Source organism: Bos indicus, chromosome 7 (assembly GCF_029378745.1).
Source record: "Bos indicus isolate NIAB-ARS_2022 breed Sahiwal x Tharparkar chromosome 7, NIAB-ARS_B.indTharparkar_mat_pri_1.0, whole genome shotgun sequence".
NCBI lineage: Eukaryota > Metazoa > Chordata > Mammalia > Artiodactyla > Bovidae > Bos > Bos indicus.
Window position 1 is genome coordinate 15,935,788 of NC_091766.1, and position 17,842 is coordinate 15,953,629.

General features: G+C 43.3%; 1 protein-coding gene across 5 annotated transcripts in view; it reads right to left on the minus strand.

Annotated features, from left to right (window-relative positions):
• Positions 1 to 17,842, minus strand: part of INSR (insulin receptor) — a 174,006-nt gene that overhangs the window by 115,823 nt on the left and 40,341 nt on the right. For all 5 annotated transcript variants that reach the window (XM_070792007.1, XM_070792004.1, XM_070792003.1 and 2 more), the window contains exon 2: positions 10,580 to 11,131. In XM_070792007.1, the coding sequence (XP_070648108.1) occupies positions 10,580 to 11,131 (552 nt within the window). The remainder of the gene's footprint in view (positions 1 to 10,579; positions 11,132 to 17,842) is intronic.

The following is a 17,842-nucleotide window of genomic DNA, read 5'->3' on the forward strand; positions in this document are numbered from 1 at the left end:
AAACTCGTCAGACCAGTTACCACGTTACCAGACAGTCAGCCACCTTTCCATAATTATGTATTTAACTCTACCCTACCTTTTTCTAAAGGACTGGATCAATTTATTTCTCTAAGAGAAAAGATAGTTGAATGAGTACCCCTAAGCCCCGCTCCAGGAAGGCAAGAACTTGTGAGAACTGTAGGCCTATATCTTCATTAATAAGTTTTCAGACTGTACTGTCCCCAAGATGCCAGGTGACTATGCGGTCAACTGGTTGACCTTTCTTCAGGGCTTCAAGCCTACAGAAACACTTTCTGCCTACTTATCTTATCTCCTTATTGTTATTTCTTTGACTTTCTCCCAGACTCAGCAAGGACTGTGGGGTCCCAGCAGCAAGCCTAGCTCAGCACAGCTGTCTACTCAATATCAGTGAAAAACAACCCATCCTGATTGTAGCCCCAAGTGTAACCTCTGTGATCTCTCCACCATACCTGCAGGAAAACTTCTAGCACTCAGAGCACACGATTGCACAAGCCTCTCTTCACAGTATAAGCAGCCTCCTTACCCTCGCCCTGAAGACCTCTGTGCTTTTGTCATTGCCTTTCCATCCATCTGAAACACCCTTCCCTCTTACCCTCCAAGCATCATTTGCCACACAAACCAAATTACACCTTTCCAACCACTCCAACCTGGAATAATCTCTCTCCTTCCATGGATGCCATGGCAAGTCATCATCAATACTAGGGAAGGAAGGGGAGGCTCAAAAACAAACTCTCTAGAACTCTTTATATATATATATATATATATATATATATATGCAATGTTATTTACTTATGCATTTTATCTTTGGCTTCACTGGGTCTTTGTTGCTGCACATGGGCTTTCTCTAGTTGTGGTGAGTGGGGGCTACTCTTCATTGCGGTGCACAGGTCTCTCACTGAAATGGCTTTTCTTGTTGCAGAGCGTGGCCTCTAGGGTATGGGGGCTTTTGTAGTTGTGGCATTTGGGCTTAGTTGCACATGGAATCTTCCTGGACCAGGAATCAAACCCATGTCCCCTGCATTGGCAGGTGGATTCTTAACCACTGGATCACCAAGGAAGTCCATATTCCCTAGGACGCTTGTTCTCCCCTGTTATACAAAAACCCAATCATTTCCAAAATTAAGAGTTTACTTAAAAAATTCTGATTATCTCAGTGATAAAGAAATTACGAAGACCACAAAACTTTTTCAGTATAGTGCTTTTAATTCTCTCCTAGATTTTAAAACAAAAAAGAATAAATACAAATGAAACACTCCAATGGGCCTCTGTATTACATGATCTGTTGCCTTTTTTCTAATTATTATTATCAAGATCCTGTACATATTAGACTTTTCTGTTTTCTGCATGGACTGCAATGGCATAACCACAAAGGAATTTAATTTATCAACATTCTGAAGTGTTATCTAGAGAACATCACGATTTCAGGTGCCCCAGCACCAAACATGTCTAGAATCACTGGTCTGATGACTCACTTAGTGGGGGAAGGGGAGAGTCTCTCTTGCCTTGTGACATCTCCTGCTCACTGGCCTACCTTGAATGGTTAATTGGCTCCTGCCTTTTAACTCCCCAGCCACATTGAGAGCTCCTGAGGGGCAAGGATGATATTCCATTCTTTCCAGCCCTCTCATGTCAGTGCCAGCAAGGAACAGAGGGACTGCTTTGGCCTAATGCTAAGATGTCCCAACTTCCACTGAAAACAAGCATCTATCTGGAAAGGTCCTCCTCATTTTTATAAGGGGCACAGCCAAGAACAGATGATGTTACTTTTTTTTTTCTTTAAAGAGCCATACAATTTTGGTCCATACAGCAGCCACAGGCAAGACATAAATGAATAAATGACCAAGCATGACTGTATTCCAATGAAACTTGATTTAGGGACACTGAAATGTTAATTGCAGATAACTTTCACCTCTCACAAAATACTACTCTTTAGATTTTCCCCTCAATCTCTGTATTTTTAAAATTTATTTTATTGAAGTATAGTTGATTTACAATGCTGTGTTACTTTCTGCTGTACAGCAACCTGTTTACATATACATTCTTTTTTATATTCTTTTCCTTTCTGGTTTATCACAGGATATTGAATATGGTTCCCTCTGCTGTGCAATAGGACCCTGTTGTTTATCCATCCTGTTTATGAGTTTGCATCTGCTAATCCCGAACTCCCAATCGATCACTCCCTCACCCGGCCTTGGCAACCACAAGTCTGTTTTCTATGTCTGTACCCTCAATCTTTTTAAAGTAGAAAAAAAACATTCTTAGCTCATGGGCCACACAAAAATGCTGGAGAACTGAATTTGGCTCATGGATTGTAGTTTGCTGACTAGTCAATGGTTTTATACCAGTCTGAGATCAAACCATTTCCCAACAAAGTCTCCTAGAATAAGTTTCTTAATTACTATCCAAGCTTGAATGTCCCCTTCTGCAAAATGGGAATAACATCTTCTCATAGGCTACCATAAGGATTCCATGAGTCAGAGCTTGTCACATTCTTAGCACAGAGCTTAGTGCATTGTAAATGCTCAATAAGCATTGGCTAGTAATAAATGGTCAAAGATGTCATTGTTTATCTACATGACTGGTCCTGAGGACACAAATATAAATGCCACGGTCCTTGTATTCAGGAGAACTCAGTCTGATGCAGGAGACAGCTAACTTAAGATGGGATGAAAAGAGACATACAAATGGCCAGGAGGCACGTGAAAAGATCCTCAAAATGCAAATCAAAACTACAATGAGGTACTACCTCACATCAGTCAGAATGGCCATCATCAAAAACTCTATAAACCAATTAATGCCAAGGAGGGCATGGAGGAAAGGGAACCTTCCTATACTGTTGGTGGGAATGTCAACTGGCAGCCACTACAGTCCCTGTGTGGCTCAGATGGTAAAGAATCTGCAATGCTAGAGACCCGGATTCAATCCCTGTGTCGGGAAGATCCCCTGGAGAAGGGTATAGCTTCCCATTCCAGTATTCTTGCTTGGAGAATGCCATAGACAGAGGAGCCTGGCATGCTACAGTTCATAGGGTCACAAAGAGTCAGACATGACTAAAGCAACTGAGCATGAGCCCACACAACGGAGAATAGTATGAAGATTTCTTTAAATACTAAAAATAGAGCTACCATATGATCTAGGAATTCCACTCCTGGGCATATACTCAGAGAAAATCATAAATCGAAAACATACATGTCCGCAAATGTTTATAGCAGCACTGCTTACAATAGCCAAGACATGGAAGCAATCTACATGTTAATCAACAAGAAATGGATAATGTGGTAACTTATCTACAATGGAATATTACTCAGCCATAAAAAAGAATGTAATAATACCATTTACAGCAACATGGATGGACCTAGAGATTATCATACTGAGTGAAATGTCAGACAAATATTATATGATATTGCTTATATGTGACATCTAAAAAAATGGTACAAATGAATCTATTTACAAAACAGAAAGAGTCATGGATAGAGAAAACAAACTGATGATTACCAAAGGGGAAAGCAAGAGAGGGATAAATTGGGAGACTGGGATTAACATGTACACATTATTATATAAAAAATAGATAACTAAAAAGAATCTATTGTATAGCACAAGGAATTCTAATCAATACTCTGTAATGACCTAAAGGGGACTAGAACCTACAAAAGAATGAATATGTGTATAACTGATGCACTCTGTTATACAGCAGAAACCAATACAACATTGTGAATTGACTATGCTCCATTAAAAATTAATTTGAAAAAATTAAGACGATGAGATGAGATGGGAAGGGCAATAGGAAAAGGCAGCCAGAATGTTGGCAGGGCCAATTCTAGGGCGTCTCCCACCCCAGATTTCTCTGTTCTCTGCAGTTCCCCCAACTTTCCACAATGAGCACAGAGAAGCCCAGTGGTTAGAAGCTCAGATTCGGAGCCAGAATACCTGGCTTTGGGGATCAAAGCCCATCTCTACTACTTATGAGTGATGTGACCCTGGACAAGTAGTTTTACCTCCTGGGGCTCCCAGGACCTCATCTGTAAGGAGAAATCGTTGGAAGAGCTTGCTGCTGTATCATAAGCAAAGCAACTTAGTATCTGGCACAAAATAATTCACTAAGAAACCTCTGATTATTACAATAGTACAGGCAAAGTCTGAAAACGGAAAAAGTGGGGGAAAGTTTCAACCTGAAGTTCAGACCTCTGCCTCAAAGCAAACCCTTCAAGAGTGACTGTGTGTGCATTTAAAAAGGCAGTGTTTAATATCAACAGAGCACCTTAACCTTCAGAGAATCTGAAACACAGCATGCATACTATGTCACTTCAGTAGCGTACGACTCTGTGCGACCCCATGGACTGTAGCCCGCCAGGCTCCTCTGTCCATGGGATTCTCCAGGCAAGAATACTGGAGTGGGTTGCCATGCCCTCCTCCAAGGGATCTTCCCAACCCAGGGATGGAACCTGCATCTCTTGCATCTCCTGCATCAGCACGTGGGTTCTTTATCACTAGCGCCACCTGGGAAGCCCTCTGAAACACAGATGGAAATGCAAACTCAGAGACTCATCTCCCTCTGCCTCCTGCTCCTTCCTGCTTTCTTACCGATGTCTCTGTGTTGCCAGCCAGTTTCCTGGTACCCGGCATGCCCCAGACTCATCCTCTCCTCTGACTGGCAGCAAGTAGCTGGTGTGGCCTCCCAGGGGAAAAAGAAATACCAGTGGGTTTGGCTAGAGCAGCTGGTCAAGCAAGTCCTGTGGTGTCTAGTCTCCAAAAGCCCAAAGCTGAGGCACCAAGTAAAGAAAGGTATTTTCCCTCTGGGGCTATAGGTCCAAGCACCCAGTTCTCATGGTAGGTTTTCATCTGTCTGCCTCAAGACCAAAATCAGAAATGGAGCCAAGCTTTGGCAGACACTCACCCAGGGGCTGGTCTGCCCAGAGAGGCTGGTGAACTCATGGCATCTAGGAGAAGCTTCCAGAATATTCACCAAATGCCAGGTGCTGGGATAAGTGTACCCCTAGGTATCATTTCATTTAACCCCCCAAACTGCAACCCTGACAAGCAGGTGCCACAATTATTCAAACTCTTCAGATGGGGAAGCACAGGTTTAGTCCAGCTCATGTACCGTGAACAGCAGGACAGGACTCTGAACAATTTCTGTAACTGTTTGCAAATGGGTCCAGCACGGCCAATCTTTGAGGTCTTTTTTTTAAAACCCTTTTTATTCATCTTCTAGGTGGTAACCATTTCCTTTTTAAAAATAATTTTATTTATTTATTTATTTTTGGCTGCACTGGGTCTTCATCGCATGTCCAGGCTTTCTCTAGTTGCGGCGGGCGGGGGCTATTCTCTAGCTGTGCCTCACGGGCTTCTCGCTGCAGCGGCTTCTTTTGTTGCAGAGCACAGGCTCTAGAGCGAGGACTCAGTCGTCGCAGCGCACAGGCTTAGTTGCTCCTCGCCAGGTGGGATCTTCCCGGACCAGGAATCGAACCCGTGGTCTCCTGCATTGGCAGGCAGATTCTTGACCACTAGATAACCAGGGAAGTCTGACTTTCGGGGTCTTAATGACCCATCCATGTCTGGGGCAGGGAGCGATTTTCTGACCTGGAAGACTAGAGCTTCACCCCATGCTTTCACCCACAGACCCTCCCTCTTGCCACTCATCCCACAAGTGCATTCAGTCACATGTTCAATGTCTGCATTTGCTACCAGAAGAGCCTCTCTAAGGAGACAGGAGCTGGTCACTTCTGTGTCCCCAAGGACCGCACGACCTGGCACACAGTAGGTTCTCAATAAACACAGCTTGTGACCCAGCTTACATAGACCCCTATCCACTCTGCTCATTCAGAGTTCCTTGTATTTGACCTCCGTTTGCATCTCCACCCCAAATATGTAGACAGAGTGATGGAGAGGAAGCAGCTCAAGACACACGCCAGAGTGATTATCCTTTTAATTTACTTTAACCATTGAGAACCTTCTTTTCTCTCTTTGCCCAAATCATCATTGTTTGGGGACCAGGTAGGAAAGGGGCCATTGTAGAGAATGTTTAAACTGGGTCCAGAGGACAACCCAACACCTTCATCCCAGTGGTCTGTCTGTCTGGTCTGGTCTGTCTTTTGAGTTAAAAATGTATTTTACAAATTCTTGGGTTTTTTTCTAGTTCTACTTGAATATATACATAAAATCATTATGAAATTAGCTATCCATTCTTCATAAATTGCAAATCTGATTTTCCAGGGATTTTCTTTTTATCAGTGTGGTACCTATGATATTTCAAAACTCCATCAGAAAATTTCCCCCTTGTTATGTCTTGAGATAGGTTAATTTGCTATCCAAAAGTATATTTTTTTCCTATCCCTGAAAGTTTCTGGTTCTTTCTAGCTTTCACAGATGCAATTATCCTAACACTCTTCATATCCTGTTTTCTAATAATTATGGGTGTGAATTAATGTTAAAAAGAAGAACAAATAATGATTCACTCTGCTTAATTGATTGTCCATGCACATGGGTGGGTCATTATTACAACACAGATATCTACACTCCAGATCCTTAGTAGAAAACTAAACCTTAAACTCTTTGTTTTTGAATTACACATCTGATCTGGAGTAATGATCTTTATGGAGGACTCTCTGAAAAGGATGCAATCCGTCCTTTTCTCTAGATTTCTGGTCTGCTGACAGATCTTGGAGATTTCCAGAACCTGGCAATCATGCTAGAAAGAGGCTCAACGAGGTGCTGGAGAGGACTCCAGGGAAATTGAGGACTTGATGGTACTTTTCACAGGTTTGTATCTGTTGCCTAAGACAGGGTGGGAGGAGTATCTTCTACAGATTCATGTCAGTCTGTTTTACCTTGGAAAATCCCACACAGTGTTGGGTAAGCCTTCTAAAGCCACAGCAACTAAGTAACATAAGCATTTTAAAAGACAGAGAAGTATGCCCATGTTCATAGCAGCATTGTTCACAGTAGCCAAAAGGAGGAAATGACCCAAATGTCCATTGATGAATGGATAAACAAAATGTGGTCCATTCATACAATGGCATATTATTCAGCCCTAAAAAATAAGGAAATTCTGACACCTGCTACAACATGGATGATCTCAAGAACATTATATTCAATGAAGTAAGCCAGACATAAAAATAAAAGTGAAAAAAGAGACAAATACTGTATGATTCCACTTATATGAGATCCCTAGAGAAGTCAAATCCACAGAGACAGAGAGTAGATGGTAGGGGCAGGGCGCTGGGGGAGGGGAGGGGGAGTGAGTGTTTAATGAGGACAGAGTTCCAGTTTGGCAAGATGCAAAAGTTCTGGAGATGGATGGTAGGGATGGTTGCACAACAATTGACTGTACTTAGTGTCACTGAGCTGTGCATTTTAAACAGTTAAGATGGTAAACGTTATGTTATATATATTTTACCACAATCAAAGAAATTGAAGGGGCAAAAAGCCAGAGCTGAGTTGTACTGGATAGACAAGAGTGTAGCTTCAAATAAACAATCATTTCTTATCATCTGTGACCAGGAGAGGACAATGTCCTGGCGCCAAAAGAACTGATGCTTTCAGACTGTGGTGCTGGAGAAGACTCTTCAGAGTCCCTTGGACAGCAAGGAGATCAAACCAGTCAATCCTCATGGAAATCAACCCTGAATATTCATTGGAAGTACTGACGCTGAAGCTGAAGCTCCAATACTTTGGCTACCTTATGTGAAGAGCCAACTCATTGGAAAAGACCCTGATGCTGGGAAAGATTGAGGGCAAGAAAAAGGGGTGACAGAGGATGAGACGGCTGGATGGCATCACTGACTGGATTTGAGCAAACTCTGGGAGATAGTGGAGGACAGGGGAGGGTGGCATACTGCAGCCCATGAGGCTGCAAAGAGTCAGACACAACTTAGTGACTAACAGAGGGCCCCACCACAGGATTATGAACCAGGAGCAAACACTGATTCTATATGCCAGGAACCAGTATCTGGCACAGGTCTCAACTTCTCAGCTGCAACCTTATATGCAAAGCCACGCCTTCTCTGGTGATGAAACCCCCAGTGTAGGAAAACAAGCCTTGTTCTCCAAAGCACAAGATTAAAAACAAAACCTACTCAAAACATCACGGACATTTTTGCAGATAATACCATCCTGGATATTTTGACTAAAATAGGTACAGAAATAAATCCACAGAGGAATGTCTTAAATTATATCTCAAGACGTGTGAGTATGGAGCAAAAATAAGAAACTGATTTTGGAGAACGGAGCATTGGGATAAAAGTGTTCACTGTTTTCTCCCAATGCCCCAGCTACTAGTAAGCTCCCCACCTCTAAACAGAGCAGGCACCCCTGCCCCCCCAAAACACACACAGAGATGCTATTTTTGTATCTCAGATGTGGTGCAAACTCCAGCCATCTTTTATTAGCTGTGTGGCCTTAGGCAGGTTAAAAACCTCTCTGGTCTCTAAAATAAGGATAACAGGATTCCCACTGCAGCTGTGTGTCCTTGTAACATGGTAGGGCCTACACAGCCTCTCCTCCCCTCACCATCAAAGAAGGTAACCCCCTTACCTCCGAATTCATCAGCATATTCACTCCCACCCAGATTATTCACCCCCACCGCCACCTCAGAAATCTCGCCACCTCAGAAATCTCCCCGTTCTATGAAATTCCAAACCCATGGGTGGTCCTCTACTTTTGCCAAGACTTTGCCCCAGTTTTGATCTTTCTTCTTGATCATAGCTTGGCTTCTCTGTGTCCCTGACCTACCGACGTTCTCAAGATTCTTCCACAACATAACAACCATTGTTCCCTTGTCCATCCACAAACCACCAGATTCTCCCTCCCCTCACTGGCCAAACTCTCAAAAAAGAGGTATCCGCTCTCTCACCTCCTGTTTTCTCCCATTCAACATCTCCATGCATGATGATTCCTTCCTGGAACTTGAAGGAGCCCTCCCTGCTGAGTCTATGGATTCTACTCAGGACTGACTTCTCCATAGCTGTGTGGCTTCTCCATAGCTTTGGGCTCAGATGAGAAAACCCTCTTTTTTCCCTTCCCTTATCTTTTGTGATACAATCGTTAAGCCACCCATTCACTTTCTCTGTCTCCATCTCATATTTGCTAATTCTTCCCAGGGAATTTCACAGCATGTGAAAGAGTCAATAAAACAATAAACAACTAACAAGTTTGTGTTGGGAACTAGCCTTCTTGGATATCAAAACATTATAAAACTACATGGATTAGAACGGTAATAACTTCAGCACATGGAAAGGCAGACATATTTATAGAAACTCAGAAAGAGACCCCCAAATCAATGATGAAGGGGTAAATTTCTGCAATAAATGGCCTTGAGCCCTCACCTAATTATTTGGGGGAAAATGGATACCCTTGAAATTTTTTTAATGATAATAATTAAAGTTAAGATAGAAAACTTGGAGGAAAAAAAACTTTCATTTTATGGATAGAAAGGGACTTTCTAAGCATAAAATAATATGAGATGCATGCAAAAATTCAGGTCTGAACTCCATAAACATTTTAAGCTTCTCTGGCAACGGACAACCAGAGTATTTTCATCACGGAACAAAAACATCTGAAAATGTAATTGGCAAAAAGTTAACAGTCTTTGCTATGAAAACCACACGCAGATTAATATTTCAAAAACCACTAAGGCACTGAAAGATAAATGGACAAAGGATATGAACAGGAAGAAAAAACCTAAATGATAAATAAACATGTTTTAAAAGGTTCAACCCTGATAGCAATCAAAGAAATGCAAATAGAAACAATGACAACACACCAGCTCCTCCCTCCAGTAAATTATGAAAGATTTTTCAAACAACACTCCAAGCTAGCCAAGGTGTTCCCTCTCAGCCAGTGCTAGGAGGAGTGCCCGTTGGTACAACATTTCCGGAAAGCTATTTGGCAATCAATATCAAGAAACTTTGACCCAGAAATTTAACTTCTGGAAAACCAAAATCTGAAGGGGAAAACAAAAAAAATGCTCAATAAAGCTTCCATACCAAAATGTTCAACCCTCTTTGTGAAAACTAGAAATAATTTAAATACCCAATGACAGGAAAAGTTAAGTAAATCCAGACACAACAGAGCCACTAGCGGGAAATACCCCCAGTAATCGTGGAATAAGGATGGCCGCTTTGTTTTTATCCTTTACACGTTCCTTTTTCCAAATGCCTACCATGAGCAATCTTAAATCAGACAAGAAATAGATTTCCTTTTTTCGACAGCAAAATCCATACTCATCTGCTCTCTCAAACAAGAGGAACATTCAACCAGCTAGCTCAGGTGTTGGCAAAATCCGGCCCTCTGCTTGGTTTTGTAAATAAAGTTTTATTGAAACACAGCCATGCCCGTATATGTATTGCCCATTGTTGCCAGGTGGCTGCTTCCTCGGTCCAATAGCAGGGTTAAGTAGTTGCAATAGAGACTGTATAGGCTGCAAAGTTTAAAGTTTATTTATTGTCTGAGCCTTTGCAAAACAAGGTTTGTCACCACCTGAGCTAGTGAACACTTCCAGCATCTTTTTAATGAATCAAGTCACAAGAAATGGTATAGAATCCAGAGAACTCTGACATACCTTTCTGGCAGTGGCTGTGTGTCCAGCACCGCTCCACAAATTGCCCGTTGATGACAGTGGCAGGGCAGTTGGTCTTGCCCTTGGCGGTGCCTGGACAAATGTCCCCACACTCCTCATTGTCGTCTTTGTTCAGCACGATATAATTATCCTCCACGGAATCCAGGATGCGAGACCAGTCAATGGTGGCCAGGTAGCAGAGTTCATTGTTCTTCTCAATGCGGACAGACCCCCGGGTGATGTTCATCAGGTTGTAGAGGCCAAGCTCCTTCAGGTGAACCATCTCAAAGATGACCAGCGCATAATTAAAGAAGAGGCGTGAGCCTCGGATAACCGTGAGGTTGGGGAACAAGTCCTTCAGGCTCTCCAGCCCATAGACCCGGAAGAGCAGCAAGTAATCAGTGATCATGATGAGTTTGGGGAAACTGAGGTCTCGGAAGTCCTCAGGTCTCGTTTTGAACATCAACAAAATCTGCAAATGTCCTTCGATGACTGAGCAGTTGGCCAGCTCATGCAGCCGGGTGAGATTATTCCGGATATCCATACCGGGGCACACTGGAAGTGCAAACAAGCAGAGAGCAAGACAAGTGAGCAAACATCCCATGGATGGTTTATAAGAATGAGTGGCAGGGCAGCCATGTGGCCATGTGACCTGGGTCCCACGCCTGCTCAGAAGGGCCTTGCCCTGGGCTTAATGTTCTCTCATCCGTCTTGAAATCCTTAATCATTTTTGGGTGAGGCGGTCCCAAGATTTCATTCTGCACTGAACCCCACGACTTCTATAGCCAGCCCCCATCAGTGGTTTTCTCCGTCAAGTGTCCATGCCTAAGTAATTACTCTCAAAAGGCAAAAAACCTGAAGAGTAATAATTCCTTTGGCGGTACCTGTTTAGAAACCTTAAAACCATCACATCAAATATGATGCAAAGGAGACACTGGGATTACAGGGGGTTGAGTAATGCAGCAGGTGCAGAAGGGGAAAGGGGAGCCATCCCCAGTGAGTCAATGTGAAACATCTTCAGGAAATGGATTTATGGGGATAAAGGTGCCCACATCAGAAATGAGGCAAGGAGACCTGGCTGTGTTTTGTCAATTCTCTCATTTTCCTGACTCTCCTTCCCAACCCGCCCTCCTGGCAGGCAGCCACAGTCTAATCACCTTTTACCCAGGTGTGTCAAGGGCTTCCCAGAGAGTCTGATCTCCCCAGTACAAACACCCTGAACACCTATTCTCCTGCAGTTGGTCTCTCCCTTGCTCAGACACCCTCTATGGCTCCCCAGCACCCTGCACTTTCCCTCTCACAGCTCTCAAGGTTCTGCCCCTCCATCCCCGGCACCATGTAAAACAGGCCTGTCCACGACTCTCCAATTACAAGAGGGCCTTCCAAACCTCCCCCCTCCCATAACATGACCTATGAAGAGAAGGGAATGAAATAATGCAGACACCCAAGCAGTGGCTGGCACACAGTAGGTGCTCAATTAATGTCAGCCATTTTCTTGTTGTTTATGTCTCCCAAACGCATCACAGTGTCACCTCTAGGCTCTGTGCTTTCATCCCCATAGACCAGGGTAGGCAAATATTTTCTATAAAGGCTCAGATAGTAAATACATTCTGCTTTGCGGTCAGTCTCTGTTTAGACTATTCCACTCTGTCGTTACAGCTCAAAAGCAGCCCAGAGACCACGAGTGGCTATGGCTGTGTTCCAATAAACCTTTATTATCAAAGCAGGCTGTGGGCTGGTGTTTTCCCTTGAGGTGGTAGTCTGGTGACCCCTGCCTTACTCTGACAAAGTCCAAAGGTACTTCTGCAACAATAGAGATATTCTACATACGTGCTGGTCATATGGAAGCCACCGGCCAATTCGTGGTTGTCAAGCACTTGAAATGCGGCTTATATAAGACTGAGGAGCTGAGTATTTGATTTCACTTTAGTTAGTATGAATGGAAATAGACATGTGCACCAAGTGGCCACTGTTCTAAATACAGTAGCTCGAGTCCCTTTGGCTGTCAAAGTTCTTTACACCTTACCTCCCTACTTTGAAATCCAACTCATCATCCTTCAAGATCTAGTTCAGAGGCCACCTCCTCCAGGAAGGCTCCTCTGATTTCCTTTCCTCCATATACTTATTTAGATCTTTCCCTCCTCCTGTGTTCCTTATACTGGAGTTAACATTCATCAGATGCGAATCCCTCAGACAGCCTCTCCTTGCCAAAACACACACACTCACTCAGTCAGAGGTTGGGAGACACCTTCTAGAGGACTAGGATATCAGTTCCAACACCACACACTCATGCCACCCAAGCCTTGTCTGAGGCTCCCAGCTTCAGTCACATCAACAGCATCTACACACAAAGGTCTGTCTAGACAGGTACCTTGAACCCTTCCAACAGGCTCCATCTGCACCCCACAGATGAGAAAACTTTGAGAGGCAAAGCCAATCAGCCAAGGACCCACCAGTAACATTCAAGGTTGCCAGATTTAGCAAATAAAAATGAAGGACAGGGCTTCCCTGGTGGCTCAGTGGCAAAGAGTCTGCCATCTAATGCACGAGACATGGGTTCCATCCCTGGTACAGGAAGATCCCACATGCCTTGGAGCAGCTAAGCCCCCATGCGCCACAACGATTAAGCCTGTGCTCTAGAGCCCGGGAACTGCAACTACTGAAGCCCGAGCGCCTAGAGCCTGTGCTCTGCAACAACGGAAGCCACTGCAACGAGAAGCCCTTCAACTGCAACTAGAGAGTAGCCCCTACTCACTGCAACTGGAGAAAAGCCCAAGAGTAATGAAGACCCAGCACAGTCATAGATTAGTTGATTAAAAGTTTAGAAAAAAATGCAGACCGCCCAGTTAAATTTGAATTTCAGATAAGCAAGGAGTACTTTTTAGGTAAGTCTGTTTCATGCAATGTTTGGGACATACTTATCCTTAAAAATTACTCATTGTTTATATTAAATTCAAATTTAATTTGGTGTCCTGTACTATATCCGGCAGTGTACAGCTTAGACTTGGTCACAGGTCTGGGCTTCTCAAGCCTGAGCCTCGTAACTCTATGTTACCTGCACACACACACACACACACTTCTGAAATTGGTGCAGAGACAAAAACACCATCCTTCCCAAGTTGTGGGAGAAATCAGATATGAACATGCATTCAAAGATTAACCAGCTGTTGAACATCAGGGAAATGTAAATCCAAATCACAGTGAGATACAACTTCACTCCCACCAGGATGGCTCAAATTAAAAAGACAGACAATAACAATAGTTGACACAGAAGCGGAGAAATTAAAACCCTGTACATTACTGGTGGGAATGGAAAATGGCTCAGCTGCCGTTGTGGAAAATAGTCTTGTAACCCCTCAAAAGATTAAGCAAAGAGTTACCATATAACCCAGAAACTTCATTCCTAGGTAAAATGAAAACATAGGTCCAACCAGAAATGTGTATACAAATGTCCATAGCATCATTATTTATGATAACCAGCAAGGGAGAAACAAGCCAACACTACACACCCATGAAATGTAGCATGTCTAATACAGAGGAGGATTATTCAACAATAACAGAGGAGGAAACCCTGACACCAGTTACAAAAGGGATGAACCCTGAAAACATGATGCTCAGTGAAGGAAGCCAGTCACAAAAGACCACATGTGGAATGATTCCATTTACATGAAATATCCAGAATAGGCAAATCCATAGAAAGTAGATTAGTGGTTTCAAGGGGTTCGAGAGAGGGAAATGCGGAGTGACAGATAAAGAGTATGGGATTTCTTTGGGAGGACTGATGAAAATGTTCTAAATTGATCACAGTGATGGTTGCCCAATTCTGTGAATGTACTAATGTATGAAGAACTTCTAAATGGTAAACTTTAAATAGGTGAATTGTATGGTATTTAATTAGCTCTCAATAAAGTTGTTGTTTAAAAATTAAATGACTATAACTACCTGGGACAACAAAGAATTGCTTTATTTTTTAATCTCCAATGACTTGAGTTAAAGTCATTAAAGCCATAGTGGTGTTGGTGGTGGTTTAGCTGCTCAGTCGTGTCCGACTCTTTGTTACCCCATGGACTGCAGCCCACCAGGCTCCTCTGTCCATGGGATTTCCCAGGCAAGGACACTGGAGTGGGTTGCCATTTCCTTCTCCTCATTAAAGCCGTATGTGTCCCTATTAGTATAAGACAATAGAGCAATTTACTGCGGGGACAGAAAATACCCAGAGGATGTTAGAAGTGGTGCCAACAATATATGTAGGATCTTGCACTGGTTTTTAATACCTCTGGGTGGGAAACTGAAGGATGCTTCAGGTCCTCAGTAAGTGGCACCTGGTTAACCATCAGTCTACACACAGATAGGGAAGGACCAGAGGGATCAGGGGAGGAGGGCAATCCTGGTGACAGCTAACACACTCACTTATGTGAAGCACTTGGTCATGTTCTGGCAGGCACATTCTCTGTCTCTCTTTTTTAAATTATTTATTTAAGTTTTGGTTACATTCCGTCTTCATTGCTATGCACGGGCTTTTTCTAGTTGCGTTGAGCAGGGGCTACTCTCTAGTTGCAGTGCTCAGGCTTCTCATTGCGGTGGCTTCTATTGTTGCAGACACAGACTTAGGCTCACGGGCTCAGTAGTTGCGGCTCTGAGGCTCTAAAGCTGGGGCTCTGTAACTGTGGCACTCGAGCTCAGTTGCCCCGTGGCACGTGGAATCTTCCCAAACCAGGGATCGAACCCGTATTCCCTGCACTGGCAGGCGGATTCTTATCTACTATACCACCAGGGAAGTCCTCTCTTGATGAATTCTAAAACTAATCCCAGAGGAAGTAGATAAACAAAATGGTCCATGCCCATTTTTGTGATGAGCAAGTCAAGATTCACACAGAATGAGTTGTAAGGGGTAACTGAGATTTCAACCCAGCAATTAAAGGCAAAGTTTATGCTATTACTATGTTACAGTCTATCCACCTCTGTTTTTTCAAAAACATACCTAATGAAAAAGCAGGTGAATGTGACTTAAATAAGGAAACAATGAAATAATGTCCATGCGGTGACAACCCGGAGGAAACTTGCTAAAGACGGCTTTCTTCGTTCACTCCTGCAGCACCTATCTGCTGCTAAGTCCGACTCTGTGCGACCCCAGAGACAGCAGCCCACCAGGTTTCCCCGTCCCTGGGACTCTCCAGGCAAGAACACTGGAGTGGGTTGCCATTTCCTTTTCCAATGCATGAAAGTGAAAAGCGAAAGGGAAGTCGCTCAGTCATGTCCAACTCTTAGCCACCCCATGGACTGCAGCCTACCAGGCTGAAAACCTGTTTCCACTGTTCCAGGGACTGGAAGTGCTTAAAAGAATAGGATACAGGCTGCCCTGGGTCTCAGAGACTGTAGATGCTATTAACTATTCAAATCAATTGAAGGTATAACTGAGGAGGATATCTCAGTTAGGTAAGGACAGTGTCAAAGGCTAGAAGAAATCATAAAAAAAAAACAAGCTACTTGAATAAGCCTGGGACAGTCAAGGAGGGCTTCCTGGAGGAGGTGACACCAGGACTTAAAACCTACACAAACAGAGCAATAAGAATTATTCTGTTCTGCCTACTTCATCGGAAGGTCAAGAGTGACAGCAAGCTACAGCTCATCGCTGTAGGTCACCAGGGTGTGTAGGGTCTATAATAGCCTTATCTGATAGAAACATGATAGAACTTTAAATTTTCTCTAAAAAAGTAAAAAAGAAACACTGAAATTAAATATACTTAATCCAATATATCCAAAAATTTCACTTCCGCATGTAAGCAATACTAAAAAAAAAAAAAAACTACAAGATTTTTTTTCACATTATGCCTCCCAAATGCCACGTGTATTATACACTTGCAACATGTCTCAATTTAGATGCTAAATTTTGATCAGAAATACTCAATCAGTATATGCATATTCCACAAAATGAGTCATTGAAAATGTAGGGTTCTTTGTATCCCTCCCAAAAACAGTTGTTCAATAACAGAATCAAGTGTTGATTTCCTGACATTTCAATCAACTAAAGTTAAACAAGACTTTATGTTTCCTTTTTTCACATTTACGTTTCAATGAATTACAGTTTGTTGTTGTTCAGTCTAAGTCGCATCCGACGGTTTTTGACCCCATGGGCTGCAGCACACTAGGCTTCCCTGTCCTCCACTATCTCCCTGAATTTTCTCAAACTCATGTCTATTGAGTCAGTGATGTCATCCAACCATCTCTTCCTCTGTTGCCCCCTTCTCCTTTTGCCTTCAATCTTTTCTAGCATCAGGGTCTTTTCCAATGAGTTGGCTCTTCGAATCAGGTGGCCAAAGTACTAGAGCTTCAGCATCAGTCCTTCCAATGAATGTTCAAGATTGATTTCCTTTAGGGTTGACTGATTTGATCTCCTTGCAGTCTAAGGGACTCTAAAGAGTCTTCTCCAGCACCACAATTCAAAAGCATCAATTCTTCAGCACTCAGCCCTCATCATGGTCCAACTCTCACATCTATACATCACTAAGGGAAAACCACAGCTTTGACTATACAAACTATTAAAGTAAAAATCTATTTGCCCTGGCCACAATTTCAAGAGCACCATGTGGATAGTAGCCACCATATTGGATATGCAACTATAGACTATTTCCATCAAAGCAGACAGTGCTAGTCTTGGAGTTCCCCTCTTGGCCAGAAGAATCTATAATTTTTCAGTTGGAGAGAAGATGGATACAAGAGCCATCTTGGAAAGTGTCCCCTCTCCCCTGGTTTTCTTGTCACCATGGAAACGGCAAATAGGTACTGAGGATCTGGGAGGGAGAGGTCTAGAAGATTCTGAAACTTCTTTACAATGCTAAGAGTTATACTTTTTGCTTTCAAGCCTGTACATTCTTCAGACATTCTTCAAATGCTCCCTGGTGGCCTCTTCCGGGGCCACATGTTCCTCTCTGCATTCTTTCCGGTCTTAACACTGCTTCTTCCAAAATTCAGGAGTCCTAGCCAACAAGTCTTGGGTTCAGGTGTCAGGCCACCACCCACACCAGTTTCAGGGCACACAAGAAACCCAACAGATCTGGGAGCTTCCCTAGTGGCCCAGTGGCTAAGACGCCACACTCCCAGTCCAGGGGGCCTGGGTTCCATCCCTGAACAGGGAACTAGATCCCACACACGGCAACTGAGAGTTCACATGCCACAAGTAAAGATCCTGCGTGCCTCAACAAAGATGGAAGACCCTGTGTGGCACAGCTAAGAGCTGGTGCAGCCAAAAATAGATAGATAATTTTT